The sequence below is a fragment of the Arachis stenosperma genome, chromosome 5 (genome assembly GCF_014773155.1).
Source record: "Arachis stenosperma cultivar V10309 chromosome 5, arast.V10309.gnm1.PFL2, whole genome shotgun sequence".
Taxonomy (NCBI): Eukaryota; Viridiplantae; Streptophyta; class Magnoliopsida; order Fabales; family Fabaceae; genus Arachis; species Arachis stenosperma.
Window position 1 is genome coordinate 115,504,488 of NC_080381.1, and position 21,879 is coordinate 115,526,366.

The 21,879-nt window shown below is 35.0% G+C and overlaps 2 protein-coding genes across 4 annotated transcripts; both read left to right on the forward strand.

Annotated features, from left to right (window-relative positions):
- Positions 1-12,658: 12,658 nt before the first annotated feature.
- LOC130982701 (disease resistance protein RPV1-like) lies at positions 12,659-15,603 on the forward strand. Of its 3 annotated transcripts, XM_057906771.1 has the most exons (5): positions 12,659-12,705; positions 12,859-13,384; positions 13,455-14,039; positions 14,142-14,715; positions 14,928-15,603. In XM_057906771.1, exons 2-5 carry the CDS (start codon positions 12,885-12,887, stop codon positions 15,345-15,347), a joined length of 2,079 nt encoding a protein of 692 aa, XP_057762754.1. In that variant the 5' UTR covers positions 12,659-12,705; positions 12,859-12,884; the 3' UTR covers positions 15,348-15,603. The 3 variants fall into 3 exon arrangements, with proteins under 3 accessions (XP_057762754.1, XP_057762752.1, XP_057762753.1); XM_057906769.1 differs by having other exon boundaries at positions 13,455-14,715; XM_057906770.1 differs by lacking the exon at positions 12,659-12,705 and having other exon boundaries at positions 12,801-13,384; positions 13,455-14,715.
- Positions 15,604-16,074: 471 nt separating this feature from the next.
- On the forward strand, positions 16,075-21,123 carry LOC130980141 (uncharacterized). Its single transcript, XM_057903782.1, has 4 exons — positions 16,075-16,700; positions 19,094-19,681; positions 20,013-20,119; positions 20,428-21,123. Exons 1-4 carry the CDS (start codon positions 16,210-16,212, stop codon positions 20,697-20,699), a joined length of 1,458 nt encoding a protein of 485 aa, XP_057759765.1. The 5' UTR covers positions 16,075-16,209; the 3' UTR covers positions 20,700-21,123.
- The last annotated feature ends 756 nt before the right edge of the window (positions 21,124-21,879 follow it).

The following is a 21,879-nucleotide window of genomic DNA, read 5'->3' on the forward strand; positions in this document are numbered from 1 at the left end:
GCTTTTTTCCATGAGACTCAAGACAGATAAAATTAAATAGAAAAATACAAAATGAAGAACATTGAAGGAGAAAAACTACTGTTAGCTTAGGTAGCTATGTGAATACTGTGCTTTCACTCTTTTCCTTACTTCAAGCCCTGGCTGTTCTCCCTTATTTATAGAAAGGGAAGCCTCCACTGTTGAAGCTGTTGAACCAAGCTAAACTTCTTCTTCTTCATGCAAAACCGGTTTGGCCAGAGAGAGAGAGGAGAGATAACCAAATGTAAAACCCAACATGCAATTACCTCTGTGTATTCTCTTTACACCAAGCTTCATCAATCCGAGTCATCCATCTTGATTTACACTCCAAGAAGGATTCCTAGCCCTTGATGCGTTCTTGAAGCATGACAGCTCCTCCTGCTCCATTTTTGCTTCCTTCTTCATGTAGTCTTCCTAGCTACCTTCTGTGATAAGTGAACACAAAAGCAGAGACGAGCCATGCCTCGGAGATCTTCTTCTGACCGAATGGATCTTCTTCCATTTTTGGTATGGAAGGCTTAAGCTTACTTCACCACATCTTACCTTTTGTGGTAAAGATCTTAGCCACTCCATACCATAGATTTTCTTTTTCTTGATGCCATCATAACAATGGCTTCTTGCTTGTAACTAGCTTCTATGTGATTTTTACTGATAGCTTGCTTCATTCCTCCTTTCCTGCGAGATAAGACCGAAAGAGAGAGGAGCGAGAACAGAGAAAAGCTTGCTATGTAACTAAGGAAGAAAATGAAAATGAGTTAAGTTTACTTACTCATGCCTAGTCTCTACTTCCTTTACTTGCTTCTACCATTTTCTTCTCTGACAGTGAGGTGACTGAATGCAAAGAGAGAGAAGAAAGAGAAGTAAAAGGAAAAGCTTTGGAAGTAATGAGTGATATCTATTATAATCAATTAAAATAAATTGAAACCCACTTCGCATGCTTTTGCTTTGTAACGTGCTTAACTCATTCAATGCCATCAAATCAAATTTTCTCTTTTCAAAGCTAATTTATAAAATTTGAATTCCAACCAAAAGTGGGGAGTGTTATCCGTGGAAAGCATGAAGCTTTGCTTTCTTTCATCTTTTAATTTTGGACCAAGCTAGTTGGTCTCTCAAAATTAATTTGGGCTAATACAATAATGATTAAATCTGGCCCAACCAATATAATTATACTTCAGCCACAATTTTTAAAACATATTTTGTAACCAAGGCTGGATTTCTTCAACATATTGGGTTTGCAATTTTTCTTTTCGGCCCAAAGTAAAAATCTGTAAGTGACAAAATTATTAATTAGCAAATATGAATTAAAATTAAAATTAATAATTTTGTAATTAATTATGTTAATAATGTTTGATCATCATCAATTTAATTTGGAGTTTTCCAAACTCGTTACCTCTGGTTCCTCTTTAAAAGATAAATCCTCCTTTAGCTCTATGGCTTGTGGTGCAAGCACATGAGATGGGCCAGGAAGGTATTTACGCAACATTGATACGTGAAAGACTGGATGAATCATAGACAACCCAGGCGGTAATGCCAAACGTTAAGCAACTGCACCTATTCTGTCCAATATCTCAAATGGACCAATATGTAGCAAGGACTAAGCTTGCCTCTTTTCCCAAACCATATCACTTCTTTCATAGGTGACACTCTAAGAAATACCTGATTACCCACTGAAAACTCTAAGTTACGCCTTCTGTTATCAACATAAGCCTTTTAGCTACTCTGAGCTGGTAATAAACGTTCTCTTATTACGCAAACCTTCTCAACTGTATCTTGTACCAAATTTGGCCCTAAAAGCTTAACCTCACCAACCTCAAACCACCCAATAGGTGACTTGCATCTTCTCCTACAAAGAGCCTCAAAATGTGTCATTTGAATGCTGGCTTGATAACTATTATTATAAGAGAACTCGATCAAAGGTAGATAGCTGTCCCAATTTCTACCAAAATCTAGAACACAACACCTTAACGTGTCTTTCAATGTTTAAATCATCCTTTTCAATTGTCCATCAATTTGAGGGTAAAAAGTTGTGCTAAGATCCAGACGAGTTCCTAACGCTTTCTAAAAAGACTTTCAAAATTGAGAGGTGAACTGAGGTCCGCGATCTAAAATAATGGACACTGGGATTCCATGTAATTTGTTATACCCACAAACGAAAAAAAAGAGACAGAAGTGCATAGTCACGTGGGGGGGCACATGCCCCATTTAAACCCCTTCCCCCTTCTTATTCTCTCCAGCCTTCCGTGATCCCTCCTTCTCTCTTTTATTTTCATTTCCTTCATACAAATCAAAACCAAACCCTCTCTTCTCCTTCATCTCCTCTTCCATTCCATCTTCTTCATTTCAAAATCTTCATCCAACCACAACACACCAGATTTTATTTTACCCTTTTATTTTATCTCTATATTAATATATCATCTATATCCAAAGTAAATTTTTATTTTTTACAACCCCAAATCAAGAAGTTCATACCAATGAGTAAAGGAAGCATTCAACTTCTGAGTTTCTATTATTATTGAGGCTTCAAGGTAACTCTTTGACTCAATAATTAGCTATATCTCAAATTTTTAGCATCCCCATACTTGTGGGTATAGCAAAATCCGAAATTAGGGTTATTAGGATTAGGAAAATTGGGGATTTTGTCAAAGTGAGTAAGAATGTGTTAATTGACTACATTAGCAGCTCACGAATATCATTATTGTCATATTTCTAGAGTTGTAGAGTGATTGGACATCATGTGGTAGCTCAGTGGCGCGCTCAGAGTTGCTTCCGATTCCTTAGAATCATGTTGTGAGTGGATATTATATCTATAATTGTTTTTAAATATATTATTATCAATATTTTTGTTGAATCATTAATTTTGGAGTTTAAAAATATTTTATTATTGTGATTTTTGAAATAAATATTGATTTGTGAAACTCAAAATTTTATAAAAATACACACGAGACGATATTTATATATTTTGTAAAGCATACATGTTTTCTTATTTGACTTTATTAAATTTTAATTAAATTTTAGTATGCATTCTTATATATATATATATATATATATATATATATATATATATATATTTATTTAATATGAAAATTTAGTAATATGTTATAATTATTAGAGATTTGTTATAAATGATTTGGTTTGTATTAGTTTGGGAGACTCTTACTAGAAAACCGTAGTTAATGGCGGTTATGACGTTAACTTAGATGCATCTAATTCAGACCTCAACTAGCAGGGGCGTTGCTAGCCCAACGTGTAGGCCACACGTTGGATCTGTTATACCGTACGGGCACCCTAGAGGAAAGGGCTACCCTTAGAGGTGGAGCCGCTCTAGGTGTGTAATATTTGATTTGAGTTGACTTCTGGAATGAGAACTCCCATTTCAGTTCATCCGCTTAACTACTTATCTATTTGTTTGCATAATTAATTAATATAAATTTCTCACCTCTGAAAGGAAATATAATTTTCAAGGTAAACTTTGTATTGTTTCGTGTGGATTATAGATGTAATGTTTGCTCACTGAGTTGCAAAACTCACCCTATTATATTTCCATGTTTTTTAGATACAGGACTCATTCCAGGTTCTATTCCACCTGTCCTCAGTAGATCTTAGTCATTTTGGTGATCTCTTCTTCTTTCCAAGGGCTAAGTAATTACGTAATGGAACATTTGCTCAAAATTTAGATTATGTCAGTGCTCCATATGTCACAAGCAGGATCCTCGTGTGGGTTATGTTATTTTGAATCTTGAACTGTTTAGGTAGTAATTATGATTTGGTGATGTAAGACTTATGGTTTTAACTATATACTCTAGTTATCAAATTGATATATATATATATATATATATATATATATATATATATATATATATATATATATATATATATATATATATGATGCATATTCTGGATATATTTGGTTGTGGATATGATTGGAGTATGTTATTGTTGTTGTCTTTGGAAATCGATGTTTATTGTTGTTTGTTGATACAGGGAGTTAATATTTATCTGGGTAAGATCCTAGAAAAAGAGGAGATTCTGTCAGTTTTTCTGAAAATTTGGTCGTTTGGCTTGCTAAGGGACTTATCCCTTGAGCGCTAGTCATGGCTGGGTTCGGGCCATGACAAAGTGGTATCAGAGCCATAGGTTTTCCCGTGTAATATGGAGCAAGTGTTCTTTAGTAAGATCACAATTGTGCAAATGGATGCCGGCCCATTTTCACAAAGTGTGATGTTACTAGAGGCCTATAGGAAGTTGTCATCAATCCTTTGTTCTCATGATTCTTTCTGTCTGTCCTATTCTCTTTGAACTCCATATACATATGTCATTGGTAATTCAATCGCTTTACTTACTCGATAGGTGGAAGATGCCACCTAAGAAAAGACGTGGTAGAGCTGTTGGTGCTCCTGATACTACTGAATTCAATAGGGCAGTTTCTCCGCCACTTGGAGCACTTCGACAAAGGCCAAGAAGCCAAAGAATAGCTGATAGGCACGAAGGAGAGATACCCCACGAGAGAGTTCAAGAGAACCCCGCAATAAGAGAGACTCAATCGGACTTAGCAGCTGAATTAAGGGGAATGAATCAAACCCTTAATGCGGTATTACAGGTTCTAATAAATCAAAATAGGGGCGGAGCAGGAATTTCTAATACGTCAAATCCTCAACTTCATAGAGTTCATGAATTGTTTGGGGATCAAGAGCCGCCAATTGAAAAGTATTTGAAGTTGAATTCGTCCACTTTCAATGGAGATTCATTGGATGAAGATCCACAACAATATCTAGAGGATGCAAAGAAAGCTATTCGAGCTCTCAAGTGCACCAAGGAATGGGCTATTGAGTTAGTATCCTACAACTTGCGTGGTTCAGCAAGATATTGGTATGAGTCTCTTCTTGAGAGCAAAGAAGCAGCTGAACTTCCTCCTCCTTCTTGGGAAGAGTTCATTGAAGAGTTTCTCGCTCGATTTTATCCAGCTAACAAGCAAGCAGAAGATGCAATTGCCTTTGAAAGATTAAGGCAAGAGAATATGACAGTGACTGAGTATGCTAAGGAGTTTACTAGACTTTCTAAGAGTGCTCTGTACTTGGTGAATTCAGAAGAGATGAAGGTTCGTCGTTTCGTTCGTGGATTGGCAGAACCTATGTTCACTACTCTTATGCCTGAAGTCAGATGCATGTCTTTTAAGGATGTCCTAAACTCTGCTTATGGAATTGAAGCTGGGATAGCAGAGAGAAATGCTTTTAAGGATGTTGGTAAGAAGCCCAAGATGAAGGGACAACTTTCTGGTGGATCTAGTTCAAGAGGATTTCAGTCTCATCATGGTCAGACTAATCAGCAAGGTTATTCGGGTTATTAAGCTCATTCTCAAACATCTTTCGGTGGGTTTGCTTCTTCTGGATCTGTTCTTATGAGTGTTTCAAGTCCAAGACCTTTTGTTGGGGGCACCCTCAATCTAGTGGACATGGTTCTAACCAGACAAGACCAACTAAATCTTACTGCCAGCAGTGTGGGATCTACCTTTCCGATATATGTTTCAAGGCTACTGGTGCATGTTTTAGTTGTGGTCAATCTGATCATCTTAGGAGGGATTGTCCAAATCCTAGAGGAGGCTTTGCTCCAGGTATTGCACGTCCTACAACACCAATGCCATCATCTTCAGCTATGTCTATTGGGAATTTTTTTAGTCCTAGTGGTAGAGGAGCTGGTAGCAGGGGTCAAACTTATAACAGAGGAGGGAGCCAAAGAGGAAGAGGTCAGACACGCGTGTATGCTTTAACACGTCAAGATGCTCAAGCTTCTAATGCTGTGGTGGCAGGTACTTTACAAGTTTGGTCTTTAGATGCTCGAGTGTTATTTGATACGGGTTCTCATTATTCATATGTATCTCCATATCTTGCATCTTGTTTCAATAAACAACCTGAACTGTTATCCCACCCATTTCATGTTGGCACTCCACTTGGAGTCTCCATAGTGGTTCGAGTCGTGTTTCGGTCTTGTGTTGTTAGAATTAATACGGTTGAAACCTTAGCTGATTTGATCCTTTTAGAACCAATGGAAGAGATTGATGTCATCCTAGGCATGGATTGGTTAGCAGCTTGTCATGCTGATGTGGGCTGTTACTAAAAAACTGTGAAGTTTGACATATCGAGTATCTCTCCTTTTGTTTTTAAGGGTGATGATTGTCCCACTTTAGCTAGCATCATCTCATCTATGAGTCCTATGCAATTGATGGATAAGGGAAACCAAGGATTCTTGGCAGTTGTTAGAGATGTTGATGCCGAAGTGCCTAGTCTTGATCAGGTTTCTATTGTTAGAGAATTCCCTGATGAGCTACCGGGGTTGCCGCCTGACCGTGAAGTTGAGTTTTCCATAAAATTGGCTCCGGAAGTCTAACCTGTGTCCATTCCTCCCTATCGTATGGCTCCAACTGACTTACGAGAATTAAAAGTTCAATTGGAAGATATGCTAGAGAAAGGATTAATTCGTCCTAGCATTTCTCCATGGGGAGCTCCTGTTCTATTCGTAAAGAAGAAGGATGGAACGATGTGACTATGTGTAGATTATCGTCAGCTCAAAAAGATAACTGTTCGCAACAAGTATCCATTGCCAAGGATTGATGATTTGTTTGATCAACTTCAAGGAGCTACCTGTTTCTCAAAAATCGACTTGCGTTCAGGGTACCATCAATTGAAGATAAAAGAGGAAGACATTCCAAAAACTGCTTTTCGTACTCGCTATGGGCACTATGAGTTCTTAGTAATGTCCTTTGGTATGACGAATACGCCTGCAGCTTTCATGGACTTAATGAATCGAGTCTTTAAACCTTTCTTAGATCGCTTTGTTATCGTTTTCATTGATGATATCTTGGTGTATTCGAAAAGTGCTACGGAGCATGAGTATCATTTGAGGATTGTGATACAAACCTTAAGGGATCACAAGCTTTATACTAAGTTTTCTAAATGTGAGTTTTGGCTTGATCAAGTGACATTTTTGGGGCATGTGGTATCAAAAGATGGAATCATGGTGGATCCAAAGAAGGTTGAAGCCGTTCAGAACTAGCCAAGGCCTACTACAGTGACAGAAATTCGTAGCTTTCTAGGGTTGGCCGGCTACTATCGGCGATTCATCAAGGATTTCTCGAGAATTTCGGCACCATTAACCAAGTTAACTCAGAAGAATGTGAGGTTTCAATGGTCAGACGCTTGTGAGGAAAATTTTCAGACACTTAAGGCTTGTCTAACCTCAGCACCAGTTCTTGTTTTACCTTCTGGGTCTGTGGGGATTCTCAGTCTTTTGCAATGCATCTCGGATAGGACTGGGTTATGTATTGATGCAGCATGGCCGCGTTATTGCCTATGCCTCATGACAACTCAAGAAGCATGAGCAGAATTATCCAACTCATGACCTGGAAATGCCAGCGGTCGTCTTTGCTTTAAAAATTTGGAGACACTACTTTTATGGTGAGACCTGTGAGATCTATACGGATCACAAGAGTTTGAAGTATATATTTCAACAGAAGAATTTAAATTTGAGGCAACGGAGATGGACGGAGTTGCTAAAAGATTATGATTGTACTATTTTGTATCATCCGGGAAAGACAAATGTTGTAGCAGATGCCCTCAGTAGAAAATCTATGGGTAGCTTAGCCCATATCACTCTTGCAAGGAGACCAATTATTGAAGAAGTCCATCAATTGGAGGCCGGTGGAATTCAATTTGACCTTGGAGAATCAGGAGTTTTCTTAGCACATGTTCGAGCCCAATCTTTCCTAATAGAACAGATCAAGGCTGCACAACATGATGAACCGAAACTAAGGAAGCTTATAGAAGATGTTCGCAATGGGAGGAACTCAAACTTTTCTCTTGATCAAGATGTTTTGCGTTGTGGTCAACGCTTATGTGTGCCAGATAACCATGACTTGAAGAAAGCTATTTTAGAGGAGGCTCACAATTCTAAGTATATCGTTCATCCAGGCTCCAATAAGATGTATCAAGATTTGAAACAATTATTTTGGTGGGAAGGCATGAAGAAAGACATAGGAGTTTTTGTTTCTCATTGCTTAACCTGCCAACAGGTTAAAGCTGAACATCAAAGACCTGCTGAATTATTGCAACAAATTGAGATACCTGAATGAAAGTGGGAAAGGATTACGATGGATTTTGTAACAGGTTTACCTTGTAGTTTTAAAGGTTTTGATTCAATTTGGGTAATTGTGGATAGAATGACGAAGTCAGCTCACTTTCTTCCAGTGAAAACAACTTTCAGTGCAGCTCGATATGCTCAACTTTATGTTGATGAGATAGTTAAACTACATGAAATTCCAGTGTCCATTATTTCAGATCACGGGCCCCAGTTTACCTCTCATTTTTGAAAATCTTTTCAAAAAGCGTTAGGAACTCGTCTGGATCTTAGCACAGCTTTTCACCCTCAAACCGATGGACAATCAGAAAGGACGATCCAGACATTGGAAGATATGTTAAGGTGTTGTGTTCTAGATTTTGGTGGAAATTGGGACAGCTATCTACCTTTGATCTAGTTCTCTTATAATAATAGTTATCAAGCCAGCATTCAAATGGCACCATTTGAGGCTCTTTATGGGAGAAGATGCAGGTCACCTATTGAGTGGTTTGAAGTTGGTGAGGTTAAGCTTTTGGGGCCAAATTTGGTACAAGATGCAGTTGAGAAGGTTCGCATAATAAGAGAACGTTTATTAGCAGCTCAGAGTAGGCAGAAGGCTTATGTTGATAACAGAAGGCGTAACTTAGAGTTTTCAGTGGGTGATCAGGTATTTCTTCGAGTGTCGCCTCTGAAAGGAGTGATGAGGTTTGGGAAAAGAGGCAAGCTTAATCCTCGTTATATTGGTCCATTTGAGATTTTTGACAGAATAGGTGCAGTTGCTTATCGCTTGGCACTACCATCGGAGTTGTCTATGATTCATCCAGTTTTTCACGTATCAATATTGCGCAAATACCTTCCCGACCCATCTCATGTGCTTGCACCACAAGCCATAGAGCTAAAGGAGGATTTATCATTTGAAGAGGAACCAGTGGTGATAGTTGATCGCCAAGTAAAGAAACTACGTTCAAAAGAAATAGCATCTGTGAAAGTTGTTTGGAAGAATCATTCGATAAAAGAAGCAACCTGGGAAGTGGAGGATGCCATACGCGACAAATATCCGTATTTATTTGAGTTTGAAGGTAATAATCACATCTATCGTAGTATATGAGTTCAAAATTCGGGGACCGAATTTCTTAAGGGGGAGGGAATGTTATACCCACAAAGGAAAAAAAAAAGAGACAGAAGTGCATAGTCACGTGGGGGGGGGGGGGGGGGGGCACATGCCCCACTTAAACCCCTTCCCCCTTCTTATTCTCTCGAGCCTTCTGTGATCCCTCCCTCTCTCTTTTATTTTCATTTCCTTCATACAATCAAAACCAAACCCTCTCTTCTCTTTCATCTCCTCTTCCATTCCATCTTCTTCATTTCAAAATCTTCATCCAACCACAACACACCAGATTTCATTTTACCCTTTTATTTTATCTCTATATTAATATATCATCTATATCCAAAGTAAATTTTTATTTTTCACAACCCCAAATCAAGAAGTTCATACCAATGAGTAAAGGAAGTATTCAACTTCTGAGTTTCTATTATTATTGAGGTTTCAAGGTAACTCTTTGACTCAATAATTAGCTATATCTCAAATTTTTAGCATCCCCATACTTGTGGGTATAGCAAAATCCGAAATTAGGGTTATTAGGATTAGGAAATTTGGGGCTTTTGTCAAAGTGAGTAAGAATGTGTTAATTGACTACATTAGTAGCTCACGAATATCATTATTGTCATATTTCTAGAGTTGTAGAGTGATTGGACATCATGTGGTAGCTCAGTGGCGCACTCAGAGTTGCTTCCAGTTCCTTAGAATCAAGTTGTGAGTGGATATTATATCTATAATTGTTTTTAAATATATTATTATCAATATTTTTGTTGAATCATTAATTTTGGAGTTTGAAAATATTTTATTATTGTGATTTTTGAAATAAATATTGATTTGTGAAACTTAAAATTTTATAAAAATACACACGAGACGATATTTATATATTTTGTAAAGCATACATGTTTTCTTATTTGACTATTAAATTTTAATTAAATTTTAGTATGCATTCTTATATATTTTTTTATTTTATTTAATATGAAAATTTAGTAATATGTTATAATTATTAGAGATTTGTTATAAATGATTTGGTTTGTAATGGTTTGGGAGACTCTGACTAGAAAACCGTAGTTAACAGGGGTTATGACGTTAACTTAGATGCATCTAACTCAGACCTCAGCTAGCAAGGGCGTTGCTAGCCCAACGTGTAGGTCACACGTTGGATCTGTTATACTGTACGGACTCCCTAGAGGAAAGGGCTACCCTTAGAGGTGGAGCCGTCCTAGGTGTATAATATTTGATTTGATTTTACTTCTGAAATGAGAACTCCCATTTCAGTTCATCCGCTTAACTACTTATCTATTTGTTTGCATAATTAATTAATATAAATTTTTCACCTCTGGAAGGAAATATAATTTTCAAGGTAAACTCTGTATTGTCTCGTGTGGGTTATAGATTCAATGTTTGCTCACTGAGTTTCAAAACTCACCCTATTATATTTCCATATTTTTCAGATACAGGAGTCATTTCAGGTTCCATTCCACCTGTCCCTCAGTAGATTTTAGTCATTTTGGTGAGCCCTTCTTCTTTCCAAGGGCTAAGTAATTATGTAATGGAACCTTTGCTCAAAATTTAGATTATGTCAATGCTCCATATGTCACAGGCAGGATCCTTGTGTGGGTTATGTTATTTTGAATCTTGAACTGTTTAGGTAGTAATTATGATTTGGTGATGTAAGACTTATGATTTTAACTATATACTCTAGTTATCAACTTTATATATATATATATATATATATATATATATATATATATATATATTCTGGATATATTTGGTTGTGGATATGATTGGAGTATGTTGTTGTTGTTGTCTTTGGAAATGGATGTTTATTGTTGATACAGAGAGTTAATATTTATGTGTGTAAAATCCTAGAAACAGAGGAGATTCTGTCTGTTTTTTCTAAAAATTTGGTCGTTTGGCTTGCTGAGGGACTTGTCCCTTGAGCGCTAGTCATGGCTGGGTTCGGGCCATGACATAATTTAATTATCTCATCAACATAAACTTGAGCATATCGAGCTGCACTAAAAGTTGTTTTCATCGGAAGAAAGTGGGCTGACTTCCTCATTCTATCCACAATTACCCAACTTGAATAAAAACCTTTAAAATTGCGAGGTAACCCTGTTACTAAATCCATCGTAATCCTTTTCCACTTTTATTCAGGTATCTCAATTTATTACAATAACCCAATAAATCTTTGATGTTCAGCTTTAACCTGTTGGCAAGTTAAGCAATGAGAAACAAAAATTCCTATCAAATTTTGGTTCAAAATAAAACATAAGAGTATTTTTAAAATTTCTAGTAGATTTTATGGATAAAAAATATACTTTATCTTTATTATATTAACCAGCCTAGACTCTAATAATTCTCACCTTCATTGTTGATGAAATTTGTGAGAGCTAAGTAATTTTTTTTTTTTTGTCACAATTGCAAATTGAAAGCTAAGGTAATTAATTAGATTGTAAGTAGGTGAAGGTGGTGATGATGTGTGTTACAATGAAGCTAAGTTTGAGCAAGACACTTATATAGAAGATATTATTGCTGAGGATGATTCTAGCTAGCGGTGAAGTGAACATATATATTCAAGTCAAGTCAAGTCAACCCCAAGTCAAGCCGAGTAGTATGTAAAGTAAAGTTGTTGGAGCATTACTTAGATATTCAAAAAGTGATCCATGAAATAACATAAGCGTGTAATACACAAATACTTTCCCCTCTTCTCTTTTTCCCTTTTAAAAGCTAAGAATTGTTACAATAGCTACCACTAGTTAGTTTATACGGTAGAGAAGAGATTAGTGAAAAGCATATATGTATATTTGCTGTATATATGCCATTTGATATCAATCTATAATATATTTCAACAAAGTGCCTTTTAGTAGTAAATAGTGCTTGTAGAGTTAAGTTAATCATATTATTTACCATTTCTTTTTTCTCCTTGCATGAGTCAAATAACACTGCATTAGCAAGAAAAGTCAACACAGAACAAGTGGTTAAAAAAATCACCAGTGGACAAGTCAATGGTTCGTTAGAGCCTCCGTTTCAGAAGATACTAATGTTGATAGAAGCAAACAAGTGTCGGTTATTCAAGCTCAACCAAATGCACAAATTATATGTCAGTTTGATGAAAATCAAGCAGAGTTTTGTCATACACGTTCTCTAGAAAGAACAGAAAGTGCCAAAATCACTTTGAAAGTGGAGGAGGAACTTGAAGTTAAAGACTTGTGTTTGTGTGCTAAGTTGGCATGTTTGGAGGAAAAGAAAGGAGAATTTGAACAGCAAATTCGTGCAGTAAAAGATGAGATTTCAGATTTCATTTTACAGTTAGAGAGATATAGTTGCTAAGAGAAAAAGAGTTGACGACAGATCACTTATATTTAAAGTCAAGTTAAATTATTACAATTTAAAAGAAGGATCTCAAAAATTTATTATGACAGACATTTGTTTCAAAAGATGGCGACTAATCAGAACTACCTTTAAAATAAAAGAAATAGGTATTGATATTAAATTCTCAGTTACAAATAAACACTCTTATTTAACATTTATATATTTCTAACACTTACTAAGCATTTCTATTATACTGATTGATCATGATCATGATCTTCTTATTTAAGTACTTATACGGTTTTCAATCAAGATGCAAACAGCAGCGTCATACTAACAGCTAGCTGGCATGGCTACTCAGCAAGCTTCCAACTCTTGCTCTTTTCCTTCCTTAAGGGAGAGGGACAGGGAGTGGGAATTCGATGTGTTCATCAACTTCAGAGGCCCTGAAACCCGCTACGGTTTCACTGGCTATCTCCACAAAGCTTTTTGTGAAAAGGGAATCCGCACCTTCATGGATGCTGAGAATCTTATTAGTGGGAATAAGATCCTGGAAACATTTGATCGGGCAATTGAAAGCTCTAGGATTGGCATCATTGTGTTCTCGGCGCATTATGCTGACACCGATTTCTTGTTGAGGGAACTTGTGAAGCTATTGGAGTGCTCTCGACGTAAAGGCCAGTTTATTTTGCCGATTTTCTATTACATGGATCCCGGAGACGTGCGGCATCAGAGAGGTAGCTATGAGAAAGCAATGGCGGTGCATGAGGAGCGGTTCAAGGATGAAGTGCCAATATGGAGAGCCGCTCTGCGAGACGCAGCCAACTTATGCGGCTTACATTTCAAAGGGTATGTATCAATTTGATACTTGCCTTAACTTACTCCTCATGTTAACATCATTATCGAACACATTGTGCAGGGATGAATTTGAATACGAATTTATTGAGAGGACTAGTAAACAGGTGTTGGCAATTCTTAAAGAGGACACGCTACCTGTTGTTGCTGATTATCCAGTCAGAGCAGAGTCCCAGGTGAAATCGTTTTCAAACCCAAGGCAATACCAACACCATGTGTTCCTCAACTTCAGAGGATGTGATACTCGCTATCGTTTCACTGGCAGTCTTTACAAAGCTCTCCAGGACAAGAAAATCCACACCTTCATGGATGATGTAGGTCTGCACAGAGGGAATGATATATCAAGAACACTTATTCAGGCAATTAAAGGCTCCAGGATTGCCATCATTGTGTTCTCCGAGAACTATGCTGATTCTTCTTACTGCTTAGATGAACTTGTCAAGATCTTGGAGTGCCATGAGTCTGATGGTCAGTTCGTATTGCCAGTTTTCTATGATATTTATCACGATCACGTGCGATATCACACAGGAAGTTATGGGAAAGCGATGGCTAAACATGAGGAGAAGTTCAAGGACGACTTATCCAAAGTCGAAAAATGGAAACAGGCTTTGTTTCAAGCAGCTAATTTTACTGGCTTTGTTTTCGAGGGGTACCTTATCATATTTTGTTTACTGTTCTTTTATTTTTTAAATAAAATTCCAAATAGGTATGACTTAGTACATATAATTGTCTTGTCTTATATATTGAGCAGGAAACAATATGAACACGAGTTTATTGGAAAGATCGTTGAAGTGGTGTCAAGGGAGATTAAACGTGTTGCTTTGCCTGTTGCTGACTATCTGACTGGACTAGAGTCTCAAGTTTCAGTAGTAAAGTCGCTTCTATTTTCTGATGGCTATGATGGAGTCCAAGTGGTAGGGATTCATGGAAATGCTGGATCAGGCAAAACAAAAGTAGCTCATGCAATTTATCATTTGATTTCTAACGGTTTTGAAAGTATATGTTTTCTTGAAAATGTGAGAGAAAATTCATATAACCATGGTTTAGTGTATCTTCAAAATATGCTTCTTTCTAATGTATTCGAAAGGAAGAATCTCAAAGCAACAAGTTTTGAACAAGGAATTTCAACAATAAAGCACTGGCTCCAACAAAAGAAGATCCTTTTGATTCTAGATGATGTTGACAAACCAGAGCAATTACAAGCTCTTGCTGGAAAACCTGATTGGTTTGGCCTTGGAACAAGAGTCATTGTTACAACACGGGACAAATGTTTACTAGAGAGCCATTGGATTAAAAGAATATATGAGATGGAGAATTCAAATTCGGTAAATATTCTGAATTACTTAGTATGATGTTCAAACTGTCCAACTTGCTTGGTAGAAGTATATGAAAGTGGCAATCTTCCTTGGATCAATATAAAAGGATCCACAATGATGGAATTTAAAAGATACTTAGAACTTTAACCCCTTTTTTTCCTGCAAATTAGACATTTGAAACTTTTAATCTTTTAACTTACTATCTCATTTTCTCCTCTCAGGAGTCAAATATCAATGCATCCCCTGGAAAGGACAACAGAGAACAACTGGGTGAAAAAAGCACTTCCGGTGATCAAGTCAATGGTTCGCTAGAGCCTCTAGTTTCTGAAGATATTAGTCTTGAAAGGAGCAAACAGGCTTCTCTTATTCAAGCGGAATCAAATACAGAAGTCATAGGATGTAATGAAAATCAAGCAGACATTTGTCATACTCATTTCCCAGAAAGAATTGATAATGGTAAAAAAGAAGTGCCAACTGGAAACAGGGAAGTCGATATGGCTGAGAAGTGTTTCTCCGCTCAGTTAGAATCTTTGGAGGAAAAGAAAAGAGAACTTGAAGAGCAAATTCGCGCCATAAAAGCTGAGATTGCAGGTTTTCACAGCAGAGACACAGTTGCTAAAGAGAAAAAGAGAAGTGTTTGACAGTAGAAAAATTCTGACAGTTGAAGGGGCTAATTTGAGGAACCATGTGGCAAGGTAATATTGAAGCATAGTGGTAAGTTTTAGAGAACAAGTCATTGGAGAGCGTAGCAATATTCAAGTTCATGTTAACCAAAATAGGGTGGTTATTAAAGTGTATTTACAGAAGCATATCCTGTATGATATATATGATTGTTGAGTTTCAGTGACACTAGTGTATTTTTCATTTCTTATTCACTGGACTGAACTTTTTTTTCTCAATTGCACTGATACACAACAAGAGAAAACATACACTATCTTGTTCATTATGATGAAACAAGCCAAGTTGTTGTTTTTCCCTACACTATTTCCTAGATATTTTACCAATATAGTTGTGCTTTTGGAAAATCTTCATGATTTGCATGACTATGATGAGGAGATAAAACTAGAAAGTTAAACTAACAACCAGTACATGGAAGAGGAACAAAGTCACTAATAAGAACATCTGATTCTCCACATTTTTCTGCTGTCATTTTCAGTCATCAACAACTACCATATGACAGTCATATACCTTCTTTTAGTAGAGAGTTAATTATATGTTTTTCTTTGTTTTTTCAAGAGCTGCCTAGAAGTTACATAACTGATGATTAATTCATTTAATTGAAGCACCCGCAAGGGTACGGTTGACCGAGAAACCATTGGCCCACACGGTTAACAGGAAATTAAAAGCTATTTTTTTTTTCCCTGAGAATCAAACTTTAGACCTTTTAAAGATACATCTGAGAAGTTTAGAGGACGCCACATGTATATAATTATATTGCTTGATCAGACTTGTATGCGCGTGATCAGTGTTTGAACTCTTGTCTAAGCTTCCTTCTAAGCTCTCATGGGTCTGCAACCATCCCACTCTTCTTCTTCCTCTTCCTGGCATTGGGAATACGATGTGTTCCTCAACTTCAGAGGCCCTGACACTCGCTACGGTTTCACAGGCTATCTCTACAAAGCTCTTTGTGACAAGGGAATTCATGCCTTCATGGATTTTGACGATATTCACAGAGGGAATGAAATCTCCGCATCACTTATGAAGGCAATTGAAGCGTCCAGGATTGCGATTCTTGTGTTCTCTAAGAACTATGCTGAATCTTCTTATTGCCTAAACGAACTAGTGAAGATCATGGAGTGCTCTCAGCGTCATGGCCAGTTTGTTTTGCCAGTGTTTTACGGCGTCGATCCTAGCGTCGTGCGGCATCAGAAAGGTATTTATGAGGAGGCACTGGCTAAGACTGGAAGGACGTTTGAGCATGCCATGGACAGAGTGCAAAGATGGAGGACTGCCATGGCTGACGCAGCTAACTTGTCTGGCTTGCATTTTAAAGGGTACCTCCTTACAGTTTTCTTTTTCCTTTGTCTTTATTATAATGTGAAATTAAATGTTTCAAAGTTTAAATATTTAATTGTGATTAAATTAAATAATAATAAATTAGTTATTTGTTATTTTATTTAATCTTTTAAAATAATATCACCAATCGATTATTTACTTTTAACTATTTTCTTGCAATTTTTTATTTAAATCAAATTGATCAAATAATTGAAGGAAAAGTATGAGTAGCCAATGAAATATTTGTAATGGAGGTTTAGAGAGTATTAAAGATATAACTATTAGTGTTATTTTTTTCATCAGTTGAAGCTTTTGAAATGAGTGGTATCATGACATGGTATTAAAATTCTAGATTCGAAAACTAAAAAATTTGATTTTTAATAAACCCAAAATTAATTTAAATTTTTGGGATGAGTGATTTCATGACTGAAATCTTTAAGTTTTTGGGACTCATAATTGAATTTCGATTAATTCAATTCAGTTCTTAAAGATATTTTGAACAATACAAATTAACTAAAGCTGCGTTTGTTTACAGAGATAGAGATAGGACACTGAGACATGAACACTCAAACACAAAATCATGTTTGGCAGAAGAGACATGGACAGAGACAGTGTGTTCAGAAACACTGAATTAGTGTATTTTGTGTCCATCCTGACAGGAAGGACACAGGAACACTAACAAGGGACACAACTTATTTTTCATTATTTTTATTAATTTTTCATAATTATATTTTTTATTATTATATTTTTTATCTCAAATTTTTTGAATGAAAAAAAAAATGAGAATAAATTAGATTTTCATAATTTGTTCTAGTTTATCATCAAACAAAATACAAAAACACAATTTTATGTCTCTGTCCATCAATGTTTTATCCTGTCCTATTTTTAGTGTCTTGTTCTGTTCTCATAAATAAACGCAGCTTAAATGACAAGTAAGTGTTGAGGTAAAGGCCCAATAAAAATAAATAAAGTTTTTTAACCATGGATATTATTGGAATTATTCCACCATGGTTTCAATACGTTAAAACATTCTTTTTTTTTCCTTTTAATATCCTCGTCTATTATTATAGAAGTTGATAAGCCCAATATTTTTATGGTTTGGGATATTCTTGAGTTTAATTTATTTTATTTTAGATAAAGTCTTATATATTTACCATAAAAGTTAATAAAAACTTATTTACTTTTACTTTTAAAGCCTTTTTAGTTTTTGATGCATGATTATTTTTAAAGGGAGCCACTTAGATAAAGGTGTTGAAAACGTCTTTTTATAAAAATGTTTTTTAATAATTAAAATTTAACACATATGATCAATTAAATCGTGTTATTTTTGTCAAAATTACGTTAGACAAATTAAATTGACCAAAAAATGGTGAATCAAATCTTGAACTGGTCTAAATTAATATTATTTTTATAGAAAATAATTACATACTTTATTATAGAAAATAACTTTTATAGAAAATAATTACAGTACTTTATATATATATATATATATATATAATATATATTATATATAAAATAAGATATTAATATTTCTATAATAAAATATTGTAGTCATTTTTTATAAAAAAAATAATATTAATTTAGACCAATTCAAAATTTGATTCACCATTTTTCGGTTAAATCAATTTGTTTAGACTAATTTTTATAAAAATAACATGATTTAATCGATTATATATGTTAAATTTTAATTATTAAAAAATATCTTTAAAAAAAGACGTTTTAAACGTTTTTATTTAAGTGTCTCTTATTTTTAAATTGTTTAACATAAGTATTTAATTATATATTGTTATGTCTATTAAAATAACTATTTTATACTTGGGCATAAATAGTTATTTAAAGAATAAATTCAAGTACATGATTATAAAAAATTATATAATATATGTATTAAAATTAAATTCTAACCGTGGTTACTTAAATTATAATTTTTTTTAAGTTAGGAATGAGAGAAATTATGCCATATAAGCTATAATTCTTTGGTATTTAAATTATAGAAACTTAATATAAAAAAAATAAGAAATATTATTTGTACATTAAAATTAGCCACTAAAATCAGCCAGTAATATATTTGTGTATAAATACATATGTAATTTAATTTATTTTCAATATGTATTTATATTTCTAACATATATTTTATATTAATAGTTGGTAGCTGATTTTAGTGTATACGTACCATAACTCAAAAAAAATATAGACAAATTTGGTTACATTAAAAATTATGAGGACCACGTGGGAATGTAAGTGAAAATACAGGACCTCCATACTAATTTAATATTTTATTGAAAAAAAGTAAACAGCAAATACATCCAAATCGACACTAAAAGTTGAATTGAATAAGAAACGTAGACATTGTTTTTGCAGTGGTTAAAGCATAAAGCTCTTATACACTATGCAGGGATGGATACGGATATGAGTTTGTTGAGAAAATTGTTGAACAAGTGTCAAGGGTGATTAGACGTGTTGATGATTATCCAATTGAACTGGAGTCCCAAGAACAAGCTTCCTACTCGTCATTGGCTCCTTCCTTGAGCAATGGATGGAAATACGATGTGTTCCTCAGCTTCAGAGGCACTGATACTCGATTTGGTTTCACTGGCAATCTCTACAATGTTCTTTGTGGCAAGGGAATCCACACCTTCATGGATGATGAGGCTCTTCATAGAGGGAATGAAATCTCAAGAACACTTGACAACGCAATTGAAGGGTCCAAGATTGCTATACTTGTGTTCTCGAAGAACTATGCTTATTCTTCTTATTGCTTAGATGAACTTGTTAAGATCATGAAGTGCTCTCAATCTAATTCCCAGTGTGTTTTGCCGGTTTTTTATAACGTGGATCCTCCTCACGTTCGACATCAGCGTGGTAGTTATGAGGAAGCACTGGCTAAGCATGAGGAGAGGTTCAAGAATGATGTAGACAGACTGCGAGATTGGAGGACTGCTCTGCATCAGGCAGCTAACTTAACAGGCTTCCATTTCAAAGGGTACCTTATCAGCGGAAATATTTTATCTAGTATTTATTAATTATTATAATAATTAATAAATGTTAAATAAAATAAGTTATAAGAAGAGTGCTCGGTAAATAATGACTATTTTAAGCAACATGAACAACTACCAATTAAATAAAAATACACTATACCTCTAAATTATTAACCTAAATCTTAATATTAAAACAACCATCGATACATCTAGTGAAATAAACATCCGATATATTTATTATTTACATTGTTTAGTATTTTTATTATCTACCTATACTTTTCCATGTAAAAAATGTTGACTTAGCACAAAATTGTGATCATATTGGCTATTTGGCAGGAATGAGTATGAACATGAGTTTATTGGAAAGATCGTTCGAGTGGTGTCGCGGAATATTAGAAATATTGCTTCTCCTGTGGTAGGAATCCATGAAAATGGTGGTACAGGTAAAACAATTCTAATTCGAAGGTTCATATTTTCTTAATTAAAACGTGAGAGAAAATTCAAATAAGCATGGAAAACTAAAGGTGACAAACAAAAGCAATTACGAACCAGTGCTGAATTTGGTTTTGGAACTAGTCATCGTTACATACAGGAGTCAGGACAAAAATAATCTTCACTCCAATAAATAAAATTTTATAACTGCTGTTGGATTGCTAATTGAAATGCTTTTAAAGCTGATAACGTTAGTCCAAAAACTTAATTATATGAATGTTTCAACTTGTGGAAGTAACAGGTTCCAATTTGTTTGCAGAAGCAGAGTCTCTTCTCCAAGACAACCAACGCAACACTTCAAAAGTCAAAGCAGAAACTGAAGCTAATGTTGAAAACTTCATGGAAGTCGATGTGTTTGAGAAGTCCGTATGTGTTCAGTTGGAATCGTTGAAGCGAAAGAAGCGAGAACTTGAAGGGGAAATCCGTGCCATTAATGACCAGATAACAGAATTCCAAAGAAAGACAGTTGCAAAGAGAAAAAAAGCGTTTGACAGTGGAAAAAATGCCAAGTTGAAAAGCATAGTTACATGAATTTATCAATTAGGCGGCATTTTCTGTATCATTTTGTTGTAGCAATTTGTTCACGTTCCAAAATATCATGAATCGCATATAAATTCGCCAATATAGATAGTGATGGTATTATCTCCAACTAATACTTGATGTATAGAAAGAGAAAAACCACAGTCATAAATGTTTGAATTGCAAAGAGGAAAAAGCAAGCAAATATATCTAGAAGAAATTAAAAAAAGAATAAGTGAAGACTGAAGAGAGAAAAAGATAGAAGGGTAGAGCCAACTAAGAAAATAAGTTTACTTTTTTTTTTTATTTATTTAAGAATGTACTAACTATTACGTTAGAACGTATCACATATCTAAACCGCGTGGAAAAACTTACCTTCTAGATACGTTTCCATGTAAAACTTGCGTTCCATCCTTCCATATAATTATCCTGAAACTAATTAGGAATGAAAATGATAGTAAGTTGATGGTTATAAGGGATTAAGGGATTGGAGGTTGAATCTTGACATTTTTTGAATTTTTTTTACTTAGTTTTACTAAGATAATTTGAGAAGATATTTTTGTTTTGTTTTTTGTTAAAATAGGAGACACTTTTTTTTGCCTCCTAAATTACAGAGAGATAGAGTAGAGAATTGAAAATTGTTGATGAGTTTGGAAAACTTCAAATTAATATTTGTGATGAGCAAACATTATTAAAATAATTAATTACAAAATTATTAATTGGATTTTCATTTAACATATGTTAATTAATAATTTTGTTTTGCAAGATTTTAATATGGGCCGAAAATAAAAGAAAAAATTGCAAGCCCAAGTGTTTTATAAATACATTCAGCATTGATGTAAAAATATGTTGTTTGTTATGGCTGAATTATTATTCCTGTTTTTGGGCCAGTAATAGTAATAACAAGCCCAATCAAAGGTCTTGGTATGAGACCAAAAATGCTTGGTCCGAAATTAAAAGGTAATGGGGCACAACATTGTTTTATTAACAAAAGAAACCCATTCCTTTGATCATGTTGTTGCATGCTCCAACGGATATCACTTTTATTCCTTGATGGAATCCAAATTTTATTAATTAGAGTTATTGCAGACCTTGGAAACATGAGAGAGAGTGTCATTGATTGATTAGATGGCTAGCCTTAATGAAGGCACGCTACTCAGCAAAGAGGGAAGCAAAAAGCAACCCACCTTTC